Source organism: Tyto alba, unplaced genomic scaffold (genome assembly GCF_018691265.1).
Source record: "Tyto alba isolate M040663 unplaced genomic scaffold, T.alba_DEE_v4.0 Super-Scaffold_11, whole genome shotgun sequence".
Taxonomy (NCBI): Eukaryota; Metazoa; Chordata; class Aves; order Strigiformes; family Tytonidae; genus Tyto; species Tyto alba.
The window spans coordinates 6082663-6103499 of record NW_024881273.1 but is presented as its reverse complement, the minus strand read 5'-3'; the positions used below and the strand labels follow the sequence as shown (position 1 = coordinate 6103499).

The 20837-nt window shown below is 53.6% G+C and overlaps 1 protein-coding gene across 3 annotated transcripts in view; it reads left to right on the top strand.

Annotated features, from left to right (window-relative positions):
• Positions 1–10147, top strand: part of FUBP3 (far upstream element binding protein 3) — a 40777-nt gene extending 30630 nt beyond the window's left edge. For 2 of the 3 annotated variants that reach the window (XM_042786715.1, XM_042786716.1), the window contains exons 14-19: positions 1137–1297; positions 2132–2205; positions 2704–2780; positions 6826–6897; positions 7615–7742; positions 8737–10147. In XM_042786715.1, coding sequence (XP_042642649.1) covers positions 1137–1297; positions 2132–2205; positions 2704–2780; positions 6826–6897; positions 7615–7742; positions 8737–8745 — 521 coding nt within the window. In that variant the 3' untranslated portion in view covers positions 8746–10147. The remainder of the gene's footprint in view (positions 1–1136; positions 1298–2131; positions 2206–2703; positions 2781–6825; positions 6898–7614; positions 7743–8736) is intronic. The other variant, XM_042786717.1, reaches the window with a different exon arrangement.
• Positions 10148–20837: the final 10690 nt, after the last annotated feature.

Sequence of the window (20837 nt, the reverse complement as noted above, 5' to 3'; positions counted from 1 at the left end):
CAACATCCACAGTTTGTTTTGAAGTTGTGCTGGATGTATAGAGATGGAAATGTGAGCAACATTGAGGAGATTATTTTTGGACACTTCTTAATTAAAACCAAACAAAAATCTCTGGTTAGTTTCCTTTGCTCTCTTTCCTGCTTGCTGTATGTCCTTTTGGCTAGTGATTTTTGGTTTGTGATTTAAAAGTTGTAAAACCCCTTCCTTCCCCACACCCTTTAATTTCTCCAGTTGAGCAGAGCTGGTCTGTAAGTTGTGTCAGCTTCCAAAAGAAGAATTGAAGCATTGTAACATTGGCTGAGGCTTTTGTTAAGCAAATTTCATTAAGAGACCCGGCCCTAGCAGATCTTCAGGAAATCAGAGCTACTTTGCCGGGCCTGGCCAGCGTCCTGCTCGAAGCGCTCCTGTGCTCTAGTGTATCCAGTTGACAAACTAGCCAGTTATGTTCCCTGCGTGCCCGACTAACTCTGAAATAGCAGAAGACTGCCTGGAATCCTGCGCTGCTGCGGTTGTGTGGAGGGATGCGTGTGAATGGGAAGTGTGGTAAGCCGAGGCTTCTTTGAGGGAATAAGCTATTGAACAGCACATGATTGTGAGAAAGCTTAAGCTTTGCTTGTAAGCTACAAGGTATGTGGCTGGTGGGTTTTCTCTGTAGTGGAATGAAATGTCTAGCAATGGAAAAAAAGCCTCGTGGAAGAAAGAAAAAGCGTGTTTTAGTTGCAGGTGACTTTCTTTTCTTGAGGATTGTGAACAGCTATGCAAAACCACCGGAATTCAGTCAGCACAGTTTTTGCATCTGGTTTGTCAAAGTGTATCTCGGCCGTGCTGCATTTTGTTGGGAGCCTAGCAATGTGCACATAGGGGACTGTGTGTATTCTTAAAACAGCACCATCCATGACCCCAAAAACTCTTGTAGTAGGTCACGGTTTCAGGTCATGCTTATGAGGCAGTGCAAAGGAACAACATGAGCTCAAATACTGTGGTTTCTTATGCTGTTGCCATCCTCTGCCCACCTCCCTTGAGGCATGCAGAAGGTAGTTAAAACTGTATTCCATTACTAGAACCTGACTTTGATATGCTCTTACGGAAAGAGATGCTGAATATCCCTCCTTGTGTCTTGGTTTTCCTTTCTTCAGGTGGTGAGAACATCAAGAGCATAAATCAGCAGTCAGGAGCCCATGTGGAGCTCCAGAGAAACCCACCTCCAAACACAGACCCTGGTGTACGAATATTCACAATCAGAGGAGTTCCCCAGCAAATTGAACTCGCTAGACATCTCATAGATGAGAAAGTTGGTGTAAGTCCTATCTCTGTTGATCTCTTTCAGGTGTGGTGTTTTCACTCTTAGGTACCTGTAATCCTGAACTTACAGGATGGCACAGAATACACACACGTACATTATTTAGCTTCAAAACCATTTGCCTGTTAGCAGCTGCCTTGATGTCCCTCCAGCATCCCTTGGAATAATTTTTGCTGTGGTCCCAGAAGGACCTGACTGTTTGCTGACATAATCAAGGGTAGTGTGCAGCTGTATGAGGGGGAAGAGCAGCAATAATAAGGTATGAGAAGGCTGTCAAAATAGATTTTTTGAAAGGAAGACAGTAGTGTCACTGCATGAGGATGACACATTCCTGGCATCATCATACTGAAAGTGACACTCAGCTCCTTGCTCCAGTAAATCTAGGATGACTTTCATCTTCCACTTAATGCAGTGCTATAGTATCGAAGCTTAAAAATGTCAGGCTGGAGTCCTACTGAAGGGGGAGACTTAGGTACGAAAGTACGGAACTGGGGTATGGTAAAGCTGAAAAGCAAGCTTTGTGCTGAATTGCCTGAGAGGAGAAGGCTTGATACCAACCTCGGGATCCAAGCTATTCAAAGGAAACCTCTGTCTGTGCCATAGTCCTGTTAGCCCCTTTGTGGGCTGGCCAGAGTTGCTTTTGAAGCTGGGCTCCTGGAGTGTGCTGACAGTCCTGAGAACTCTGTCCTTGGAGAATCAGTCGCTTCTGTCAGGTGCTGGGGTTTAGTGGAATGTGTCCCAGGCTGTCTTCTCCCCTTTCTTACTGCTCATGCTAGCTGCCTCCACCCTGTGCTTAGTGCTGGCATTAAATATTTGTGGATTCTGTGACAGGGTACCAGCATGGGTGGACCTGGAGGATTTGGTCAAAGTCCGTTCAGCCAAGCACCCGCTACACCTCATCAAAAGTAAGCTTCTCCATCTCATCATGGATGGGCTGTGGGGAATGGTTGGGAGCTGTAAAAGCAACGGGAGGAGGGTAGAGGGCCATGAAGGGGTGGTGTGTAAGTGGAGCCTTTTAAAGAGTGAGCATTCAGAAGCAAGAAGCAAGTGAGGTTAATCCTTTAAGCTTGACTATGGGAGGGATTTTTAGCTGTTAGATTATAAACCGTTGGTATTTGCATCTCCAAAATTCCTGTCTAGCGCAGTGATAGCATGGAAAGAAGCTTGAACTGCATACTGCCCAAGGAGTGCTGTTCAGTGTGGTGTGTCTTCATTTTGGCTTTGTGAACAGACCAATATCAAGCAGTCATACCTACACAGTATTTCCTTTTATTCCCATGTTCACCTGTTTGCTCAGCAATTGCTGACCACAAGTAGCAATGTCACTTTTGTGAGCAATTTCACGTGTACAGCCTGTGAAGTATTTTATTGTCTGCTTCAGCGTGCCTTTCTGTCCTCTGCAGTGGTCCTCAGGCGTTCATGACGCAGGGCTGGGGCAGTACCTACCAGACGTGGCAGCAGCCTGGACAGCAAGTCCCAGGTAAGTGTCTAGGACCCGGGTTAGAAAAGGGTTGGTGTTCCCTTTGCCATTCCTCCCTCATGCCTGCAAAACACAGGTTCACCCATGGGACGACTTGTGTGAAAACCGCAAAAGAATTTCCTGAGCAGAAGAGGTGTGTGGAGGCATGCTGTGGTGTTTGAGCTCAGAGTAAGCTGAAGCCAACTGAAAACCGTAACACCTTTTGTGTGCTTACTGCCTGTTCCTGCTCTTCTTGTGTAGAAACTTGGTCCTTGCTGTCTGTTCCTCTCTAACAAAAACATTTCTGCCTTAGGGTCTCTTCTGCCAGGATTCTCCAGGCAAGTGCTTGCCAACCCCACTTCCCCCTAACCAGCACACCATGTCTGGTGGAGAGCCCTCCCACCTCATTGTTCGTGACCTTATCAGTTTTTGCTTATTTTCTTTTTCAAATGCTCCTCGTGAGCTCTTCTCACTGTTCTACTCCCAGTCTGATGGACTGGGAAAGGAGATGCAGAAAATGGAAGAAAGGATAGGCCGGGCTCCTATCCTGGTTCATCCACACTGGCTCTAGTAGTGTCCCCTTGTCTCCTTCTGGGAGTTGATGAGAACTGCTCAGCCTCCACAGTGCTAAATGCTCAGAATGAGGCCAGCAGGATAACCAGCCTTCAAATAAATAAATAAAACACAAAACCGTGCATACATATCCATAGTCATGAGTTCAAAAACTGAATCCAGATCACCCCTGCTGCTGAGCTTTCCACTGCAAGCCACCAGCACTGAGTCAGGCTGGCTGTTATTCAAGTTTTGAAGTGTTATTTCTTCCTAAAAGCCTGTTAAGTCAAAATTCAGCAGATTGGATTTGGGGAGTCTCCATTTTCAGAATAATTGAAGTAGTAAATGCTGGTGGTGGCATTGGTAACTGTGTCATCCTGTGTCTTCAACAGCCGGAGTAATGGTTTGCCCTAAACAGCAGATTGATAGTCTGCTTGGTAATCTCAGAGCTCATGTAATGGGCAGTAATGTGCAACAGAGACTTTTCAATCACAGTTTTTCAGGAAATACGAGGTTTTTAATGGCCTAGTCTTGTGAAAACTAAAGCTAAGCACCAAAAAATGTGTGTGGGGGGGTAATTTTAAAGGTGTTTAATTGACAGGTGCTTTTCAGTGCTAAGGTGGATTTAGCAATGAAGTAGATTGTTAACTTCAGTATAAATTCTCACTCTTTGAGGTGCCTGAGGTAAACACTGGAAAAGCAATGCCTGCAATTGCACTTGTGATTCCCTGTGACACTAATCCCATTTTAATGTTTACAAAATTGTGCATTTATGAAATTTGGAAATCCTCAATGCTGCATTGTTAACACATCTCAAATGTGTGCTACAGTAGGACATAGGAACCCTGCACAGGAAGTGTGTGTTAAACTCTTAAATTCCTCTGGAAGAGTCTTGCTCCTTAGCAATTAAAGTCTATAAATCGTGACTTTTCCTCTGAGCTCTAGGGAGTTGTAGAAGGTCAATAGTTGTTCTATTTTCAGGACAGCAAAATGCAGTGATGGGTTCAAAAGGACTTTTTTTATTTTGTACGGGAGTGGAATAGTATGGTACTGAAGAAGAGTATTTTCCAATTACCTTGTTTTACAGAAAAATTTGTTATTCCAGTCCTTTCCTGTGCATCCCCAGGAGTACTGGACTTCTCTGAGCTTTGGGAAGCAGAGCAGTCAGTGCAGCAGGGAAAGCTCTACAAAAAAAATTAATTTTTATCTTCCCATAAAGCCTTTGAATAAATGCTTATGAGATGTGCATTGCCGTTTGCCTTGCAAGATGCCTTTTAGAAACTCATCTTAGTAACTTATCTTTGTTCTCAGCTCCCTAAACCACCCTCTTATCCTGCCCACCAGCCACCTCGGGGGAAAAAAAAAATCCACCTTCCTGCAATGTGTAGCCATGTCTCGAGCTCACAGCTCCTGGCTTTGGAGCCTGGTACAAGAAGCACAGCCCCTTTGAAGCCCCTGATTGCGCAGTTTGTTTCCCAGTAACTGCTTTGCCATGAGTTTGTCAGGTTTCTGGTGGTTCCCAAGCCCAGTGAAGCATCCTGCCTTGCCATTATCCTTCCCCTGTACGATCGTAGGACCACAGTGCCGTGTTTGGGGGGCAGATGTTTTATTTCTGCTGTTGAACCTGATGGGAAATGTTGGCTCTCCAGTTCCATGTCTTCTTAGGATCCTCCGTGTTCCTGTTGGTAGCCAGGCAGACTGAAGGCAGTCTTGGTAAGGAGAGAGGACAGACAAGATAATGCTGTGCTTTAAGCAGCCTCCACTGCTTTCTTCTGCTGCAGATCACAGTGGTACGCAGTCAGGCCAGGTGGAGTTCACCAAGGCGTGGGAGGATTATTATAAGAAACTAGGTAAATACCTGCTTTGGCGCGTTAAGGTTTGGTTTGAAAACAGTCTTGTGAAGGGTCTCTTCCCCGAGTGCCGCAGCCTGTTTGTTCGCAGCTCTGCTGGCCCTGTCACAGAGCCAGCTGAGCCGTTCCCCGAGCAGGCTTCGAGGGACGGGCTCCAGAGTGCCCTCCTTGTGGGAGGAGGGGCAGACCCCCACCCCCTACACATGTATTTAGATTTTAATTACTTCCCCCATCTTAAATAAATTAACTGGCTGGGGAAACATTTTGCTGTGAAATGCATTTAGCTGCGTGTCCTTTCAGCCTGCTGCGGACTGTAATTCTCCTAGAAGAAAAGGCATTGAAGGAGGTCCTTTGTTGGCATTAGCAGGTGGACAGTTGAGGCAGCCTTGACCTCTGCCAGAAAAGGTCCTGACTTGTAGCGTTGGTCAAGTCTTTTAACCCGCTTTTATGCCCCTGGACAGGACACTGCTGCCCTGTTCCCTCCACCCACTTCACACTTGCAGTGTATTATTTCCCCCCCCCCCCTTCCCCCCACTTCAAAGCCCCCCCTTCGGCCGGCGTCGCGGAGCCCGGGCGGTTGGATGGGCTGGGCAGAGCTCTCCTCCACGCGTGTCTCCTGGCCTTGCGTGTGTCCCTCGCGCTCAGCGCTCGTGCTTTTCGCTGTGCCTGCCTCTCTCTGCCGTTTTCTAATTGCTGTGTTTTCTGTTCAGGGCTTTTTTTGTTCGCTGTGTGTCTCGCTGCGGGCTCTTTGCTCTAACTCTGACTAAGGGAAGTGTGGGCATCCCGCCTCTGCACCCAGCTGGCTGGACTCTCCCCCGCAGTAGCGCTTAGCTGTGCTGGATTGAAGGTGTCTTAGTGCTTCAAAGACGAGGAGTCTCTGCTAGGTGAAGACCAAGGTTTTGGGGTCTGTGAGGTGTCTGAGTGCCGGCGCAGAGCCCGTCGCGGCTGCTAGGAGGGTGTCGTGGGTGCCTCTCCGGATGGTGCGTGGGGTGTAGTGTGGGTGGAGCTGGCTGTGCCTCGTGCAGGGCCCGCGACTCCCTTCGGTCCTGAGGACTCTGCAGCCAGTAGCAGCTTGGCTCCCCCGGAGCCGTGTGCTGGGGCAGAGGGAAAGCTGGAGGCTCGTGTGTGGGTGCCTTGTACGGATCGGCGTTGCCCGCCGGGGCTCCTTCAGATGTGCTCCGCTGCTGAGAGTGGGGGCGAAGGATTGCAGAGTCCTGAAAACCAAATGAAATGACTCAAAACCTGGCCATTGCCTTGGCAGCTCCGTGGCTGGAGGTCGAGGTGACAGGCCTCGGTTCTGTCGGGCGTTTCAACCCTCCACCCCTGTGCTGGATGGGAGTGGGCTGACAGCCTGGGGTGGTCGACGTGCAAACTGAGCCTCTCCCAGCCACGGTGCTTTGGCTGGAGGAGGTCGCAGCAGGGGGGGAGACTTGGCTTAACGCCCTTTAACAGGGCAGACGTGAGGTGAAATTGGGAACTTGAGCTTTTCCTCGGCTTTCCCTGAACTGAAGGTGCCCAGCACTTGTAGCAGTGTGGAAGCTGAAGTGTGAAGTCTGGGCAACTGAGGTAGATCCAGGGCCAGTCTAGCGGAAAGGTTCATGTCACTGGCTGGAAACTGTCACCTATTCCATACTGACGTGCCCCTTGTTGTCATCTTTGCACAGGCCAACAGAGCCAGCAGCAGAACAGCCATCCCGATTACAGCAAAGCATGGGAGGAGTATTTCAAAAAACAGAGTGAGTGAAACAGGGTTATTGGAGATGATTCAGCTCTCGTTACAAACAGAGTTAACGCCAATCCGATGACTTGCGTCTCCATCCCCTGCCACTATTAGCTTCCAATCCTCCGTAAAACCCCTTTGGTCCTCTCCTGTTGGTGGTGGTGCATGTAGTTCTTCCCCTGAAAGCTCTCAGTTGTGCTGTCTGCTGTCGTGCCTCGGGAGAGGTGCTCCCACTGAACCATGATAGACCTCATGTCCACGTTTGCACGTGGCCTGCCCGGGGGAAACGTAGCACACAAGATCTGATGCTGACAAAAACCAGAAAGCTGAAGCTGGGTTCTTGAGAGGGCAGGAGAGCTCTGCGCGCGTGGGAAAATCCGGGCCTGGCTTTCTCCACTCCATCGAGTAGTACACGGTGCTGACTTCTGGATTTGCTTTTGCCACTGCGCTGCTGGAGCCTTCGGGCCGAGGGTGAAGGGTGCAGAGGCTGTCGGACTGTCCCTGCACCCCCAGGAAGGGTCTCTTCATGCTTTGTGGCTGCTGTGGGTTTGTCCCTTGCAAACCAGCACAGAGCCTGTCCTGTCGTATCAGCAGATAGCCGGTGTCGCTTTCAGATGTCTGCTGCCGTTGGAAGGGGCTGGCTCCACTTTAAGCTTTACAAAAGGAAATCCTAAGCCTGGGCTTGCTCTTTGCTGAATCGCTCATCTCTCCCTTTTTCCTTCTTTTCCTCCAGGTCATGCTGCCAGTGCCGCTTCTCAGGCGAGTTCCCAGCCAGACTACACGATGGCTTGGGCAGAGTATTACAGACAGCAAGCTGCCTACTACGGGCAGACACTAGGGCAGGCTCAGGCCCACAGCCAGGTCTGTATTCACGCTCCCTGAACCCCACTGCTCTTTCCCTTAGGGAATTGGGTACGTCGGCCTTGCCTCGGTGTGGGGACTCTGCTCTGGGCTCACATGGTGGGGCAGAGAGATTTGGTGGCTGAGGAAGGGATCGCAGCAGTGTTGTCTCGACATGGGGGTCGTAGTTCCCTGTACAGGGTGAGCGGTTTTTTTTGGGGGGGGGGGGGAGAGGACTAGGAGATTATTTGTTTCTTCTGGGGGTCTTTTCTTATAACCCCAAGGCCGTTTGGGGGGACTTAACGTGAAAGGAGTGATGGAGCCCAGCACACCCGGGACCGTGTGTGCGGGCTTTGCCTTTTCTTCTGCAAGCTTTGTGCTAGGACAGGGGCTTGGCGCTCGCCTGGGGGAGGGAGCACCCTGTCCCGAGAGGGAGCAGAAAACTCCCGAAAAATAATTCGGATCAACCAGCCACCAAGCAAAATCTCACCTCACCTGTCACCCGGACCGCCAGAGGGGTTGGGTGGGATTTATCCTGCTGGTGCCCGCGGGGTTTTCCCGCGAGCCGGGTTTGCGGAGAGAACGTCTCGGCGCCAAGCCCAGAGCCAAGCGCGCGGACACCCCCCGCGTGGCGTTTCGTCCCGGGCTCCTCGGGGCCGGGGCTGCAGCTGCAGCCTCCCCCGGCCCCGCGCGGGGCAGGAACCGGCGCTCGCCGCCGGCGCTGGCCAAGGGTCACCTGGAACCGGGGATAAAAGGGAGTTCTCTTCACTCCTCCCGCAAAGTCTGGCGGCTCCGGAGAAGAGAGGTCTCGTTCAGCAAGAGGCACGAGCCCCTGGAAGGGGCGCTGGGGGGTGGCAGGAGTTGGGGCAGAGATCTCGGCTGGAAGCATCGTTCAAGGTCTATATCCCGCTCGGCTGGAGCGGGGAGGGAGACCTGGCTCTGTCGGGGGAGGAGGGCTCAATTTGCTGCCGCTCAGTAACTTTTCCTTTCCCCCCCCCCCTTCCCCACTCTCTAGGAGCAGTAGAACAAGATCCTCGTGGCAATTTTTTTTTTTTTTTTTTCTTGGAATCATTGTGGAAGAAAACCTTTTTATAACAGAGGTTTCTAGATTTGCAACGTTTTGATGAAGACTTTTCTGTTTTGTTTGTGAAACACTAGTTGTAGGATAATCTATACTGAACTTTTCTAAGAATCAGGAACAATTAGTAATGTACTAAACTCATGGACATGCTGGTAATTTTGTTTCCAAATTTATAAAAAACAAAAAACAAACAAAAAAAAACAAACCTCCGGGATTCTTTTTGGAGAGAAGCCAGAGAATTTGCAGGCACCAAAACGCACCCCAGAGCTGTGACATTTCAACATGTGGGTTTTTGTGTGTTTTTTCCTTTTAATTTTTGATCTTTTCTGTTGCAACAGAAAGAGTGGCTTGGAAGTCTTAGGTGGTATGTAACAAATCCTAAAAGGAAAAAAAAATTTTAAACAGTATTTAAATATTCTTAAATATGTAAATTCATTAAATGTTTTACTTCTAATTTCTTGTATCTTGGCTGTCTTTGATTTTATTGCATTTTTTAAAAACTGAACTATGATATGTATTGTAATTAATTATGTGAATTCTGTATTGAGACAGTTACTGTTTTGCTGTCAGGCAAGTTATGGGCGGGGGGGCATTTTGTAGGGTTTGTATAATTTCTAGAGTCTAAAGGGGTAATATAAAAACGTGTTAATTTTTTTAGCAATACATTTTTTCATGTCTCCATTGCTAGTTGCATTTATGTATCTAAGACCTCCAAGCTTGTTTAAAAAAAAAAAAAGAGAAAAAAAAAAAGAAAAAAACTTTCCTCTATGCTCTCAGAAATATAAATACTGTTATTTTTAATATTAAAATGAATCTGCTATTAGTACCTTTAACAAACACTGTGGAACATAAAACCATATAAAAGGTAGTAACTATTTTTTAATTCCAAGGTGTTTTTTGCTTTTTCATTTCTTTTAAATATTTTCTTATCTAATATTTGTCAAATTACCTAGAGAAATAAATGAATCTAGTATTAACCACAGTATGCGCTAAATAATTTTGATTTAATAAAAGGGATAATATGATTTCCAATGTTTACTGTAGTGTTTCTTGTACAGATAACAGTGTATTTTTAAAGGAAAAAACGGAATTGAAGCTATTTTTTCTTGCATTTTTAATTGCCCTGCAGGACATTCCGTTTTGAAATGTACTGAAGTTACTGTTCTTGGGTTCTTTCCTTATTTTTCCTTATGCTTGAAATGTCTAACTATAAAGAAACGCAATTGGATAATGTTGAGCATGGTGTTTAAAAAGAAAAAAAAAAAGTGTTCTTTTTATTTGACTGACAGTTGCATTTTACACTCTATATAATAAAATTTCCACAAGGTGTCTTGTGGGTGAAGTATTTCCCGTCTGCTTTACTCCGTTTGCCCCCTCGCCGCCGCCCCGGGAGCCGGGGGTGGTCGGTGAGCCTTCGTTCTAGTCTGAATTCTAATAAAATAACTCTGCTAATGTCACGTCGGAGCGTCTCGCGGCGGCGCTGAGGATTTCCCCGGGAAGGCGCTGCAGGTGTGGCTGGTTGGGCCAGAAGGGTCTGGCCTGATAAAGGGAAGTCGCCGACGGGCCAGAGGCGCGCGGGCCTGCGGAGATGGTTTAGCGCTTGGCGAGGAGGCGGCAGCCCCTGGATTTAATGTCCTGAACTTGTTGCTCTGCCAGAGCTTTGTCCGTGAGGCCGAAGCCGTGCAGGACCCGCTGGCCCGGGCTGGGGGGGGGAGCGCGGGGGGGGACGCGGCTCCGGCCGTGCTCCTCCCTTGGGTACGTTAAGGAGCGCTAACTGTTCGCGGCGTCCGGGCCGAGTTCGGTGATCAGTCCAGCCCTTGCAGCCGTCCCTTTCTTGTAAAACGTGAGGTTTGTGCTCCTCCAAACTAAAACGGCTCCGTCCACGGCTCCCCGGCCAGCTGGAGGGGAGTTACGGGTGGGGGGAGGGAGGGAAGAAGATCCCATCTGCAAAGCAGGGAGCGGGAGGCATGTTGAGAGCCGGAAGAAAAGGAGATGTAGCGTCTCTAAATATACCTCCAGAGAATCAAGAGAGACGTTGAAAGATGGGATAGTAAAAGCCACTTGGAAAGAGGGGAGAGGGGGGAAAAAAAAGGGCTAGAGGAGGGCATAAAGGCTGCTGATGGGAATTGGGAGCGGGCATTACCGAGAAGACTTCCTTCTAATTCATCTTCCAAGCTCTGTGCCAAAACAGCATTTGGCATGGTTCACAGGGAGCAATTGTGTGATAATGAACCCTAAGGTGTCCCTTAATTGAAGACTGAGTATTACAGATTGTGCCAATAGTCGTAAATGGCACAGGATTGTGGGAGGATGCATTTTCTTAAATGTATCTGTAAGTACAGATTAGTGAGTCTCCCCAGTGAAATACCCATACTATAAATTATGGAAATATCTCTTTCTGATGCAACCTTTTATTGAGGGGGTGGGGCACCGAAAGAAATAGTTTGCAAGCCTTTGAAATTTGGCCTGTCATTAAGATGGTGCCTGCAAAGCTGGGTTTTCATCAGCAGTCTGGTGTCCTGGAAGGCTAAAGTGCTTGAAACGTTACCAAGTTCAGCAATTTGTTTTCCATTATTGCTGCCTGCTCGGGGCGGAGGGGCCGCAGCCATTAAACTTCTTTCCGTTGTGAGTCCACGCGGGGCTGGAGAGGGGCTGGTAACCTCTGGGTTCCTCCAAACCTCCCTCCAGCCCTGCTGCCGTCCGGGGGTCCTGGGGAGGGCTGTGAGGGTCAGTCCCACCCCGGGGCTGGCCAGGACACCTCGATGTTTCACGCTGGAGTTTGTGGGCAGCTCCTCGTGCCTCCTGGCTCAGGTGTGTTGTGCAGCCCAGAAGCCGCTGGGGTGCCTTCAAGCCAAGTCCGTGGCCTCCGAGAGAGGAACAGTCTCCTGCTCAGCTCTGGGTAAATTCAATCCCCAAATAAAGCAGATTAAGCACTGACTGCGTTAGTTTTTGCGGCGGGGGGGGCTCGTCTGCCCCTTGGGCAGAAATGTTGGGCACTGCGAGGTGCAGGGCAGGTCCCCCCAAGGCGCCACGTTCGGGGCTTTGGGGTCTGACCAGTGCCTGGCGTGGGACCGTGCCCGGGTGCTAATCCCGGGGGGACAGCGAGGCGCTCTCAACCAGGAGACCTTCAGTTTGGGGACGCTCTGCCTCCGGGGTGCGGCGCGTGGGGACGGAGGAACCGGAGTTAAAGGCTGGGCCAGGCGAGTGCCCCGGCGGGAGGACCCCAGCCCCGGCTTCTTGGCTCCTGCTCTTTCCTATCTCCCACAAATATCCTTCCTTCCTTCAAGCCCGATCCCTTTCCCGAGGCCTCGTCACAGGCACACGATGGCTTTGCTCCCCCCACCGTGAACCCAGCGCAGTGATACCCCAGCAGAGCATCTCTCAGAGTGCGGGCGTCTCGGCCCCGTGTCCCGCGGGACCGCCCGGGCTGTGCGGCACCTTGTCCCGCTCTTCAGGCACAGACGGTTATTTCTAAGTAGAAATTTACTGCGGTCCTTCTGCAAACCACTTCTGAGCAGCAGCCTGAAAAAGCACGTCACTAAAGCGCCTCGTTGGGCTCACGATGACTCCGATGCCCTCCTGTGCTCTATATTCGGTGTGCCTGAACAGGTAACGGCTCTTTTGGGAGCAGAGGGGAGACTTTAAGATAGTCTAAAATACTCTCTTGAATTTTGCATGATTTGAAAACGAACTACATCATGGACATTGTGAGTTAAACCAAAGTGATTATTGAAAGACAAGCAGGCATGGGACTATTTTTTTTTTATTCTCCAAGTATTAAATATTTAATTTCATTAGAGCAACAGTGTATTTACAGTAAGCTGGGTGGGTGACGGGCGGCGTGGTTGGAGGGAGAGCTCGTGGTATTTAACGTGAAGCTTTTTGACACAGTGTGGATGTTCGTGAGGTCCCACCTGCGCTGCTTCTTCTCCTGCAAATCCACTTGGTTCATCTCACTCCTGGGGGGATTTTCGGGGATGTTGGTGCTTGTAAGGTTGTGGTGCAGGGCGAGGAATTAGGATCTCACAGTGGTACATTGTTCCTGTGCAGATAAAGGTGTCAGTGTATCCTGTCAAGCAACACATGAGTGTTTTATTCCAGATTCTGAGCTGTTTAGCCCTCCTTCGGTTGGTGTGGAGGATTTTTTTCCCTTGGGTTTGACGTGAGTAGCAGCGGTGCAGGGTGCCCATCGCAGACGGGGCGTTTCTCTGCCCTCTTATGTCTGAAAAAAGACACAAATGGAATTTTCCACAACTGTTCGTGCTGGAAATCAGCAGAAATCAGAGTTACGTGACGTGAAGATGAGTTGAAGTAGCCCCATCTCCTCGGTCTGTTGGCGAGAGCAGACAGCAGCCCCCGGGTCAAAGGGCACTGAGCCCCCATCCCTGCCTCGGCGGGTGCTGGGGATGGAGGGGGATGGTGGGGAGGGACCAGCCACCCCTGGGATAAGGGGGACGGGGCAGCGGGTGCCCAGGTCCCCCCTGCCGCCTCCCTCCAGGTCCGGGGCACCAGCCTCAAGGCAGGTGACCCCAAGGACCATCTCTGGGGTTGACATGGGGGCAGGTACCAACATCCCCCCCCCAGATTATCTTCCCACCCTGCCCCTTATCACTTGAGGAAATCCTATTTCAAGGCTGCTATAAAGAAGCCTCTGATCTTTGCAGAGGCCGGCTCGCTCCCCTTTAATCCTGGCCGGGCCAGGGTGCAGGTGCCGCGGTCCCGGGGGGATTAGACGGTCCCTTCCCTTTGTGGGAGCCGTCACTCACCGGCGGCCGTGCCCCGGTGAGCTGCACCGGCCGGCGGGGCTCCTTGTTTGGGCCATTCACCGGGGAATATTAAACTTTGTCGCCGCGGAGTCATTACATGGGGAGGCAGGGGCCGCCGCTCTGTTTGTTTTGGAGAGAAAAGGGCTGGCAAAGGGCAGAAGCCGCGGGAGGGCTCGTCTCTCCCGTCGGCCTCCTCAGCCCCACGGCTGGGATCACCCGTCTGCGGGGCAGCCCCGCTCCCGGCTCCCATCCCTGCCCTCCGCCTCGGGCGGTCACAGCCTGTGCTGCCGGGGCTCGTCCCTCCCCTCATCCCCCGGCCCTGGGGATGCTCTGGCTGGGCACTGGGATCCCAGTTCTTCCCAGCCTTAGCTGCCATCTCCCCAGGTCAGCTCCTGCAGTCCCCCCACCGCAGCCAGCCCCTGGGTATGGCAACCGCGGCTGCTGCTGGAGAGATGGAGGTGGGATGGGGGAGAGGTGGCGATGGGATGTGGGGAGGATGGTGATGGGATGCAGGAAAGGTGATGGTAGGACGGGGGAGAGATGTTGGCGGGATGGGAGGGAGATAGTGATGGGATGGGGGGAGAGATGGCGATGGGATGCGACTGTCCCATCCCCAGGGCACTGCCAGAGGGGATGAAAAGATACAGAGATTTTCCTGCTTCTTCAGGCCAAATCCTGCCCCGCTCCCTCCTGCTCTGTGCTGTCAGGGAGGAGCCTCGAACAGTGGGGGGCACCTTTGGCACCCAGCCTGGGTGCAGAGAGCACCAAGATGAAGGCAAGCGAGCGTGGGCTGTGCCTGGTCCCACACCCTGGCCCCCGCCTCGCCAGGACCCCTGGGACCACCCAGCCACTTCGAAGAGGTTGAACCCCCCGATACCTCCTTCACCCCCAGCCAGCACATTCGGCCGTGGGCAAAAAAGCCATCGCGAGGCTGTTTTACGCTCGGTTTTCCAGCCACTCAGCGAGGGCCCCGCGGTGCTGGGGCTGCCTCTGCGGGCGGTGGCATCCCATCGCCTCGGGCCACTGGCCCGGCTGGCCCAGCCGCAGCACCGCTGAGGAGTTACCGCTGCAATTTGCCACAATCATGTTTCATTTCGAGGCCGCCAGAACCCCGCGAAGCAGCCGGACGCAGCCGGGAAGGTGATTTTTTGATTTTTTTTTTTTTTTTTCCCTCCCCTGTTTGCCTTTGTGCGCTGTGACCCCCCTCACCAAAATTATCCTGGAAATACTACTTTAAAAAAAGGAAGGGGGGAAAAAAGAAAAAAAAAGGCAAGAAAGCGAGAGAGAGCAGAGAGGAGAGCACTCAGCATCTCTGCTCAGCTCCGCGGCCTCCCGCAGAGTGAAATGGAGGCAAATAATGCCCTAAAGCTCCTTTCCCGAGCAGTGCAATCAGCCCGCCTGGTTCAGAGGGGCTGCAGCGATCTGCTGGAGCGCTCGCCGGGAGGGTCACGGCTTCACCCCACCAAACCCCCCCTGCCCGGAGCTGCTGGGCACCCGCCGGGGGGCCGGCACCGCTCAGGGGCACCCCAAACCCTCCCCTCTGCTCCTGCCCCCTCGGAGCAGAGTGGGGACAGATAGTTTGGACGGGGGACGAGGACCTGTTCAGCTCCATCCCGTGGACGTGGCACCTTGGGGGTGGCCGCCCTCCCCCTTCTCGCCCCTGAGGAGGTGGCAGCGCATCCTCTGCGCCACCCACCCGCGTGTGCCCTCCTTGGCACGGGGAAGGGGGGACACCGGGGGGAAGGGGGGCACCCATGGGGACCCCCCCTCAATACCCCAGGCCAGCACCTGATGAAGCACCCCAAGCGACGGGGCAGGGGGGCTGCGTGGGGTGGGTGGAGGTGTTGGGGGGGGGGGTGTCCTACCCTATAGGGGGACATGGGGACCAGCGAGGGACCCCGTGCTGGGGCTCACCCAGCCCAGGCTCGCCCTGAGCCTCGCCCCGGCCCCCCCCAGGCCTCCTGCTGGGGGGGCAGCGGGAGCATTGCCGGGCGCAGGTAACATTTGGGCACATTCCCATAACCAAGAGCCGCCAACTGCCGCCGCAGCAGGGCCGGAGCCCCTCTCCAGAGCCACTGTTTGCTTTGCAGCCTCCTTAGCCCCTATTGAGGCTTTTCAGCTCCGGCCCCTTCAGGGGGTTTAAGTAGGTAAAACCTGAGGAAAAGGCTATTTTCCTCCCTCCCTTTTGAGCCCTGCCTTGTGCCCAAAAGGCCCCCTTGTTTCACGCGTGCCAGTCACCTGGCTGGGCCCCCAGCCCCTTTCTCTCCCAGCCTCCCCTTTCTTTCTCCTTTCTCTCTTTTGACTTTTCCAGGAGCCCTCGCTCTCCAAACGAGCTTCAGATTGGATCCAGATTGAGGTCCCTTTGTCTTTCAAGGGTTGTACTAAGCTAATTAAATGTGATCCCAACAAATAAACGCAGATCTCCCCATTACATTCAGGCCTGCCTTTCAGGCAGCACCGGGCGGCCCCTCGCCCCCGCCCGCTGCGCGCAGGGTCCCCCTCATTGAGTCCCGGCCATTGAAAGCACTGCCAGGATTTCTTTTGTGCCGGGGGTCTCCGAGCCCTTTTTCCATCAGAAAAGACCCCCAAACAGCAGCTCGGCCTTTGTGAGTTTGCAAGCAAACGCCAAAGAAAAGCCCCCTGAATGCTTTAATAAATGACACATTTAGCAACTTTGGAGGCGCCTGGCTCCCCTGGCACCCACAGGGGTGCAGCAAGCCCCCGTCGTCCCAGCACCCACAGGGGTGCAGCGAGCCCCCCCTGCCCCAGCTCCCACAGGGGTGCAGCGAGCCCCCCCTGCCCCAGCACCCACAGGGGTGCAGCGAGCCCCCCCTGCCCCAGCACCCACAGGGGTGCAGCGAGCCCCCCCTGCCCCAGCTCCCACAGGGGTGCAGCGAGACCCCCCTGCCCCAGCACCCACAAGGGTGCAGCGAGCCCCCCCTGCCCCAGCTCCCACAGGGGTGCAGCGAGCCTCCCCAATCCTGGCTCTCCAGCACCCACAGGGGTGCAGCGAGCCCCCCTTGTCCCAGCACCCACAGGGGTGCAGTGACCCCCCCACCTTGCCCCAGCTCCCCCAGCACCCACAGGGGTGCAGTGAGCCTCCCTGCCCTGGCACCCACAGGGCTACAGCGTGTCCCCCTTGTCCCAGCACCCACAGGGGTGCAGCAAGCTCCCCTTGCCCCGGCTCCTCCAGCACCCTCAGGGGTGCAATGATCCCTCCTGCCCCCCCCCCCCCCCCCCCCCCGGCTCCCGAAGCAGGGGGTGGGCTCGGCCTGGCCTATTCCCCCGGCACCCCAGCACCCCAGCACCCCGGGCAGGGTGCAGGGGGTGGCCAGGGAGCTTTGCAGCTCAGTCCTCGTGTGTCCCTTCGCTCGGTATTAGCGTTGGCAAATCCAAAATCGTCTTTAATGACCCACACCCCACACCGGATCGGGGGCTGCGCTGGACTTTTCTCAGCTCCACTAATATCTTTTTAATGACTTCGGGAGGGGGCAGAGTCCGGCTCTGCCCTAGAGCCTGGATTGCTCCAAACAGATGTTGGGGCAGAGGGAGGGGGATGCTCTTCCCTGCCAGGGACTTTCTTCTAGAGTTCAAACGAGAGGGGAGCTTTCAATCACCGCTAAAAATGTATTTCTCCCCATTGAACAATGGGCTCCTTTCTGCGCCCGGGGGGACTCGGCTGCGATCGCGTTTCTGCTGCCGGGAAGGAGAAACCTCCGGGTTTAGGGCAAGAAAAACTCAGCTCCGAAAAGAGCTCTTCCCTGCGCCGGTTATTTCGTAGCTCCGCATCCCGTCTGCTTTCACCCCCGACTTTCAGGGGGAAAAAAAAAAAAATGGTAATAACGAATAAATAATAATAATTTCGCGGCTGCAGCCGTTCCCCCGCCGCTCACAGCAGCCGCCCGGCGATTTTTGCGGTAAAGCCGGGCAGTTTGCAGGGTTAGAGAAACGAATATCGGCTGCCACCGGCCCGGGGCAGCGGTGGCTCCGCGCCCCTACGCGCCCCGCGGAGGCAGCGCCCGGGCCGGCTCCATCCCCGGCGCGTCCCTCCGCGGCGGCCCCACAAGAGTTAAATTTTAAAGCAAATCAAATTCCCATTGGCCACTGTATATTATCTCAGCAGTCTTCATTTGATACCTCTTTAATACAGAAAGGAGCTTTTCAACCCCCTTTTCTCTCTTTTCTCCCCGCCACTCTTTAAGAGCAATAAATGTTCAACTGCAATAACTATAAATCAATCTCCGCTCTGTTCAAATCCTATTCATGCGAAGGGCTGGAAGAGGGGAGAGAGCTCCCCCCTCCCCCCCGCCCCCCAAAAAGCAGCTGCTGGGCTCTAATCTCCTTTCTTGCACTGTCATTCACCCTCATTTTTCCTCCATCACCCCATCCCTGCAATCTTTTCTTGTTTTGCTTTTCTTTTCTCTCTTTGCTGCATTATGATCCCATGTCTCCCCTCATCAGACCCCAACCTTGTCCAGATCCTGACCATCCCCTTGTAGGCTGTGAAAGAAAAGAAGAGTCCATGGATGTCAAATTGGTCTCAAAAAGACCATGAAAGATTGATTTGCTCCACTTTTCTTCTGCCTGACATTATTTCTGAGGGTCCTGAATGGGAAACCAGAAAGTCTGGGACTGGAATAAAGATGTTCTCTCTGTAAGGGGGAGACGGGGGGGAAAAATGCCCATTTACTCCTGGCCCATCAACCCTGCAAAACAGACCAAAAGAAAAGAGGACTGTGGCTATTCAAAGTCAGACCAATATGTACACCTCCCAACAATATGCCAATATACTGAGGGCTTCTCTATTAACACCCATGAATATTAAAGTGCTCACTAAACGCTCAGAAGGAACTTTGGGAATATACACATGAAAATACAAGCAGCATTGTGCGGGGCTCAGAACAATGGGGCGGCGATAATGGCCCTTCTCTATTAACAGCCATGAATATTAAACTTGTTTCCTCTTAAATGTTAAAAAGGAGGGATAGCTGCGATATTAAAAAAGAGAAACGAGGAAGGGGGACACACACACACACACCAAAGCACCTTCCTAGGACCGAGAAGAAGCTTTGCGAAACAGCTGAGGATATTTAAAACCACGCAGAAAATGGAAGGAATTTTTTTTTTTTTTCCACCTTTTTCCATCACCCCCCCTCCGAGCCCCCCGCACCCCCCCGCAGCCGGGACCGGAGCTGCAGCGCAGCCCGCACGGCAGCCACAGGGTTTTTAAGAGCATCTTTTTTTCCTCCCCCCCCCCTTTTTTTTTTTTTTTTTTGTTTTCTTTTTTTTCCTTTCCTTCTTTTTGTCCCGGGATAACTTGAGGGTTGATGTGTTTCCGGGGAGGGGGGAAGCAACCCGAGAGGATCGCTGCCCCGGCGGCCGGAGGAAGACGCGTGTTGTGGAAGCTTTCCACCTGATGCGTTATATTTAACAAAGCTGAAATATTCACCCGCTACGTCGGCTGACGGCTCCTATAGCCCAAGTCCAGAAAAACAAAATAAACTTATTTTTACACATATTAAAACCCAAAACAAACCCTGGCAGGTTATTAACCTCCCCTCTCTAGGGCAGCGCTGCCTCTCTGGGGGCAAACACCCCCGGGAACCGCAGGTTTGGGTTGATTCCTGACATTTGCGCCTCTTCTTGAGTGGGTTGATAGGAATAAGCGATCGCATCTGGGTTGTAACATCACTTTCGCCAGGCAGCTCTGCCAAGAGGGAAAGCTACCCCGACAAGCTCACCCTATAAAATACCTAGCCGGGGACCGGGGCGGGGGGATCGGAGGGGTCTGGATGTGCTCGGCTCCTGCGCCGGGCACGACTTGGACCCAGCGGGGCCGCCCGGGGGTTTGGAGGGCAGGAGCCGGACTTGGAGTGCCGGAGGAATTTGGGGGCCCATCCTTCTTCTCCCCTTCCCCCTCCCCCCCCCCCCCCCCCCCCCAGCCCTTTACAGCCCCTCGTCCCCATGAAAATCAAAAGAACAAGGATAAGGAGAGGGCTCTAAGCTCCGACACAGCAGGATTGGGTTTAAATCCAGGAAAGATTAACCCTTTACTGAGCCAGCAAAGCCGCGGGCCCCTGAGGGAAGGGGGAGCACTGAATTTGGGGGGACCGCTCTAGTGCCACCTTTCTGGGGGACAAGGATGGCTGCGGGGCTCCAGGGGCTCCGGCGGGGCAGGGGGTAGCGTGGACACCGTGGCTGGCCGGGGAATATTTTTGGGTGCGGAGATGGGGATGCTGCGGCGGCAGAGGACCAGAGATGCTGCAGCCTCCCTCGGGGTGGGGGTCCGGCCCGGGGGGGGACGCGGCAGGACACGGTTGCCATTGCGGGGAAGTGGGGGGATCCACTCCGGCCCCCTTCACCCGTGGGCACCTTTCTCGGCCCTTCCCACCTTCCCTTGGGGAATGCAACGGGGATGCCCGTTTGGGGACCGCTCGGGCTGGAAGATGCAACCGGGCGAGCCTGGCCCTGGGTGCAAGCGGGGACCGGCCAAGGGTGCAAGCAGGGACCGTGTAACACACACACCCCCCCCGTGTTTGAGAACCTTCTCCGGGGTTTTGGGGGGCAGCGCCGGCTCTTCCCGGGGCCGCCGGTACCGACCCGCTGGGCCGGGGATAGGGGGGGTGGGGGGGAGGAGAAACGGGGATCCGCGACGATTCGGGACCCCGAGGGGAACCCCCAGCCCGTTCCCCCGGGGCCACGGGGGCCAAACGCCGCCGAGCAGCGGGGGCTGGCGGCCTCGGGGCCACCGATTTCGTTGTAGAGCGCAGCGACCCCAAAGCGCCGCGTTTCAACCCCAAAACGAGCGCGGAGGCCGGGCGGGGAACGGGACCAGGATAAACCGTGCCCGAGGATTCGCCCCGTCCGCGGGGACCCGGCGTGGGTATTTCTGCCGGTTTTGTTGCTTTTTTTTTTCACCCTGCCCGGGGGCAGGTGCCCGCGCTTGCCTTTGCCTGAGCCGGTGCGCACGTATATGCGTGTATATGTATACGCGTGCATATGTGTGTGCATGTGCGTGTGTGCTCGCCGTGTCCCTCCCTCCCACCACCCCACCCCCGGGGAGGGGAGGGAAGAAAAGAGAAGCGGGGGAGGGTGTGTGGGGGGGTGGGGGTGGGCGTGGGGGGGGGCTCCGACGGCTCGCCTCGCTCCGGCAGCCCCAGTCTCTCCGCCAACGTCAGGGAGGTCATTAATAACCAATTAGGAGGGTCAATGAAGCTCATATATAGCCGGGCGGGAGCCGCCGAGCGGCACGGAGCCCGGCCTGCCGCC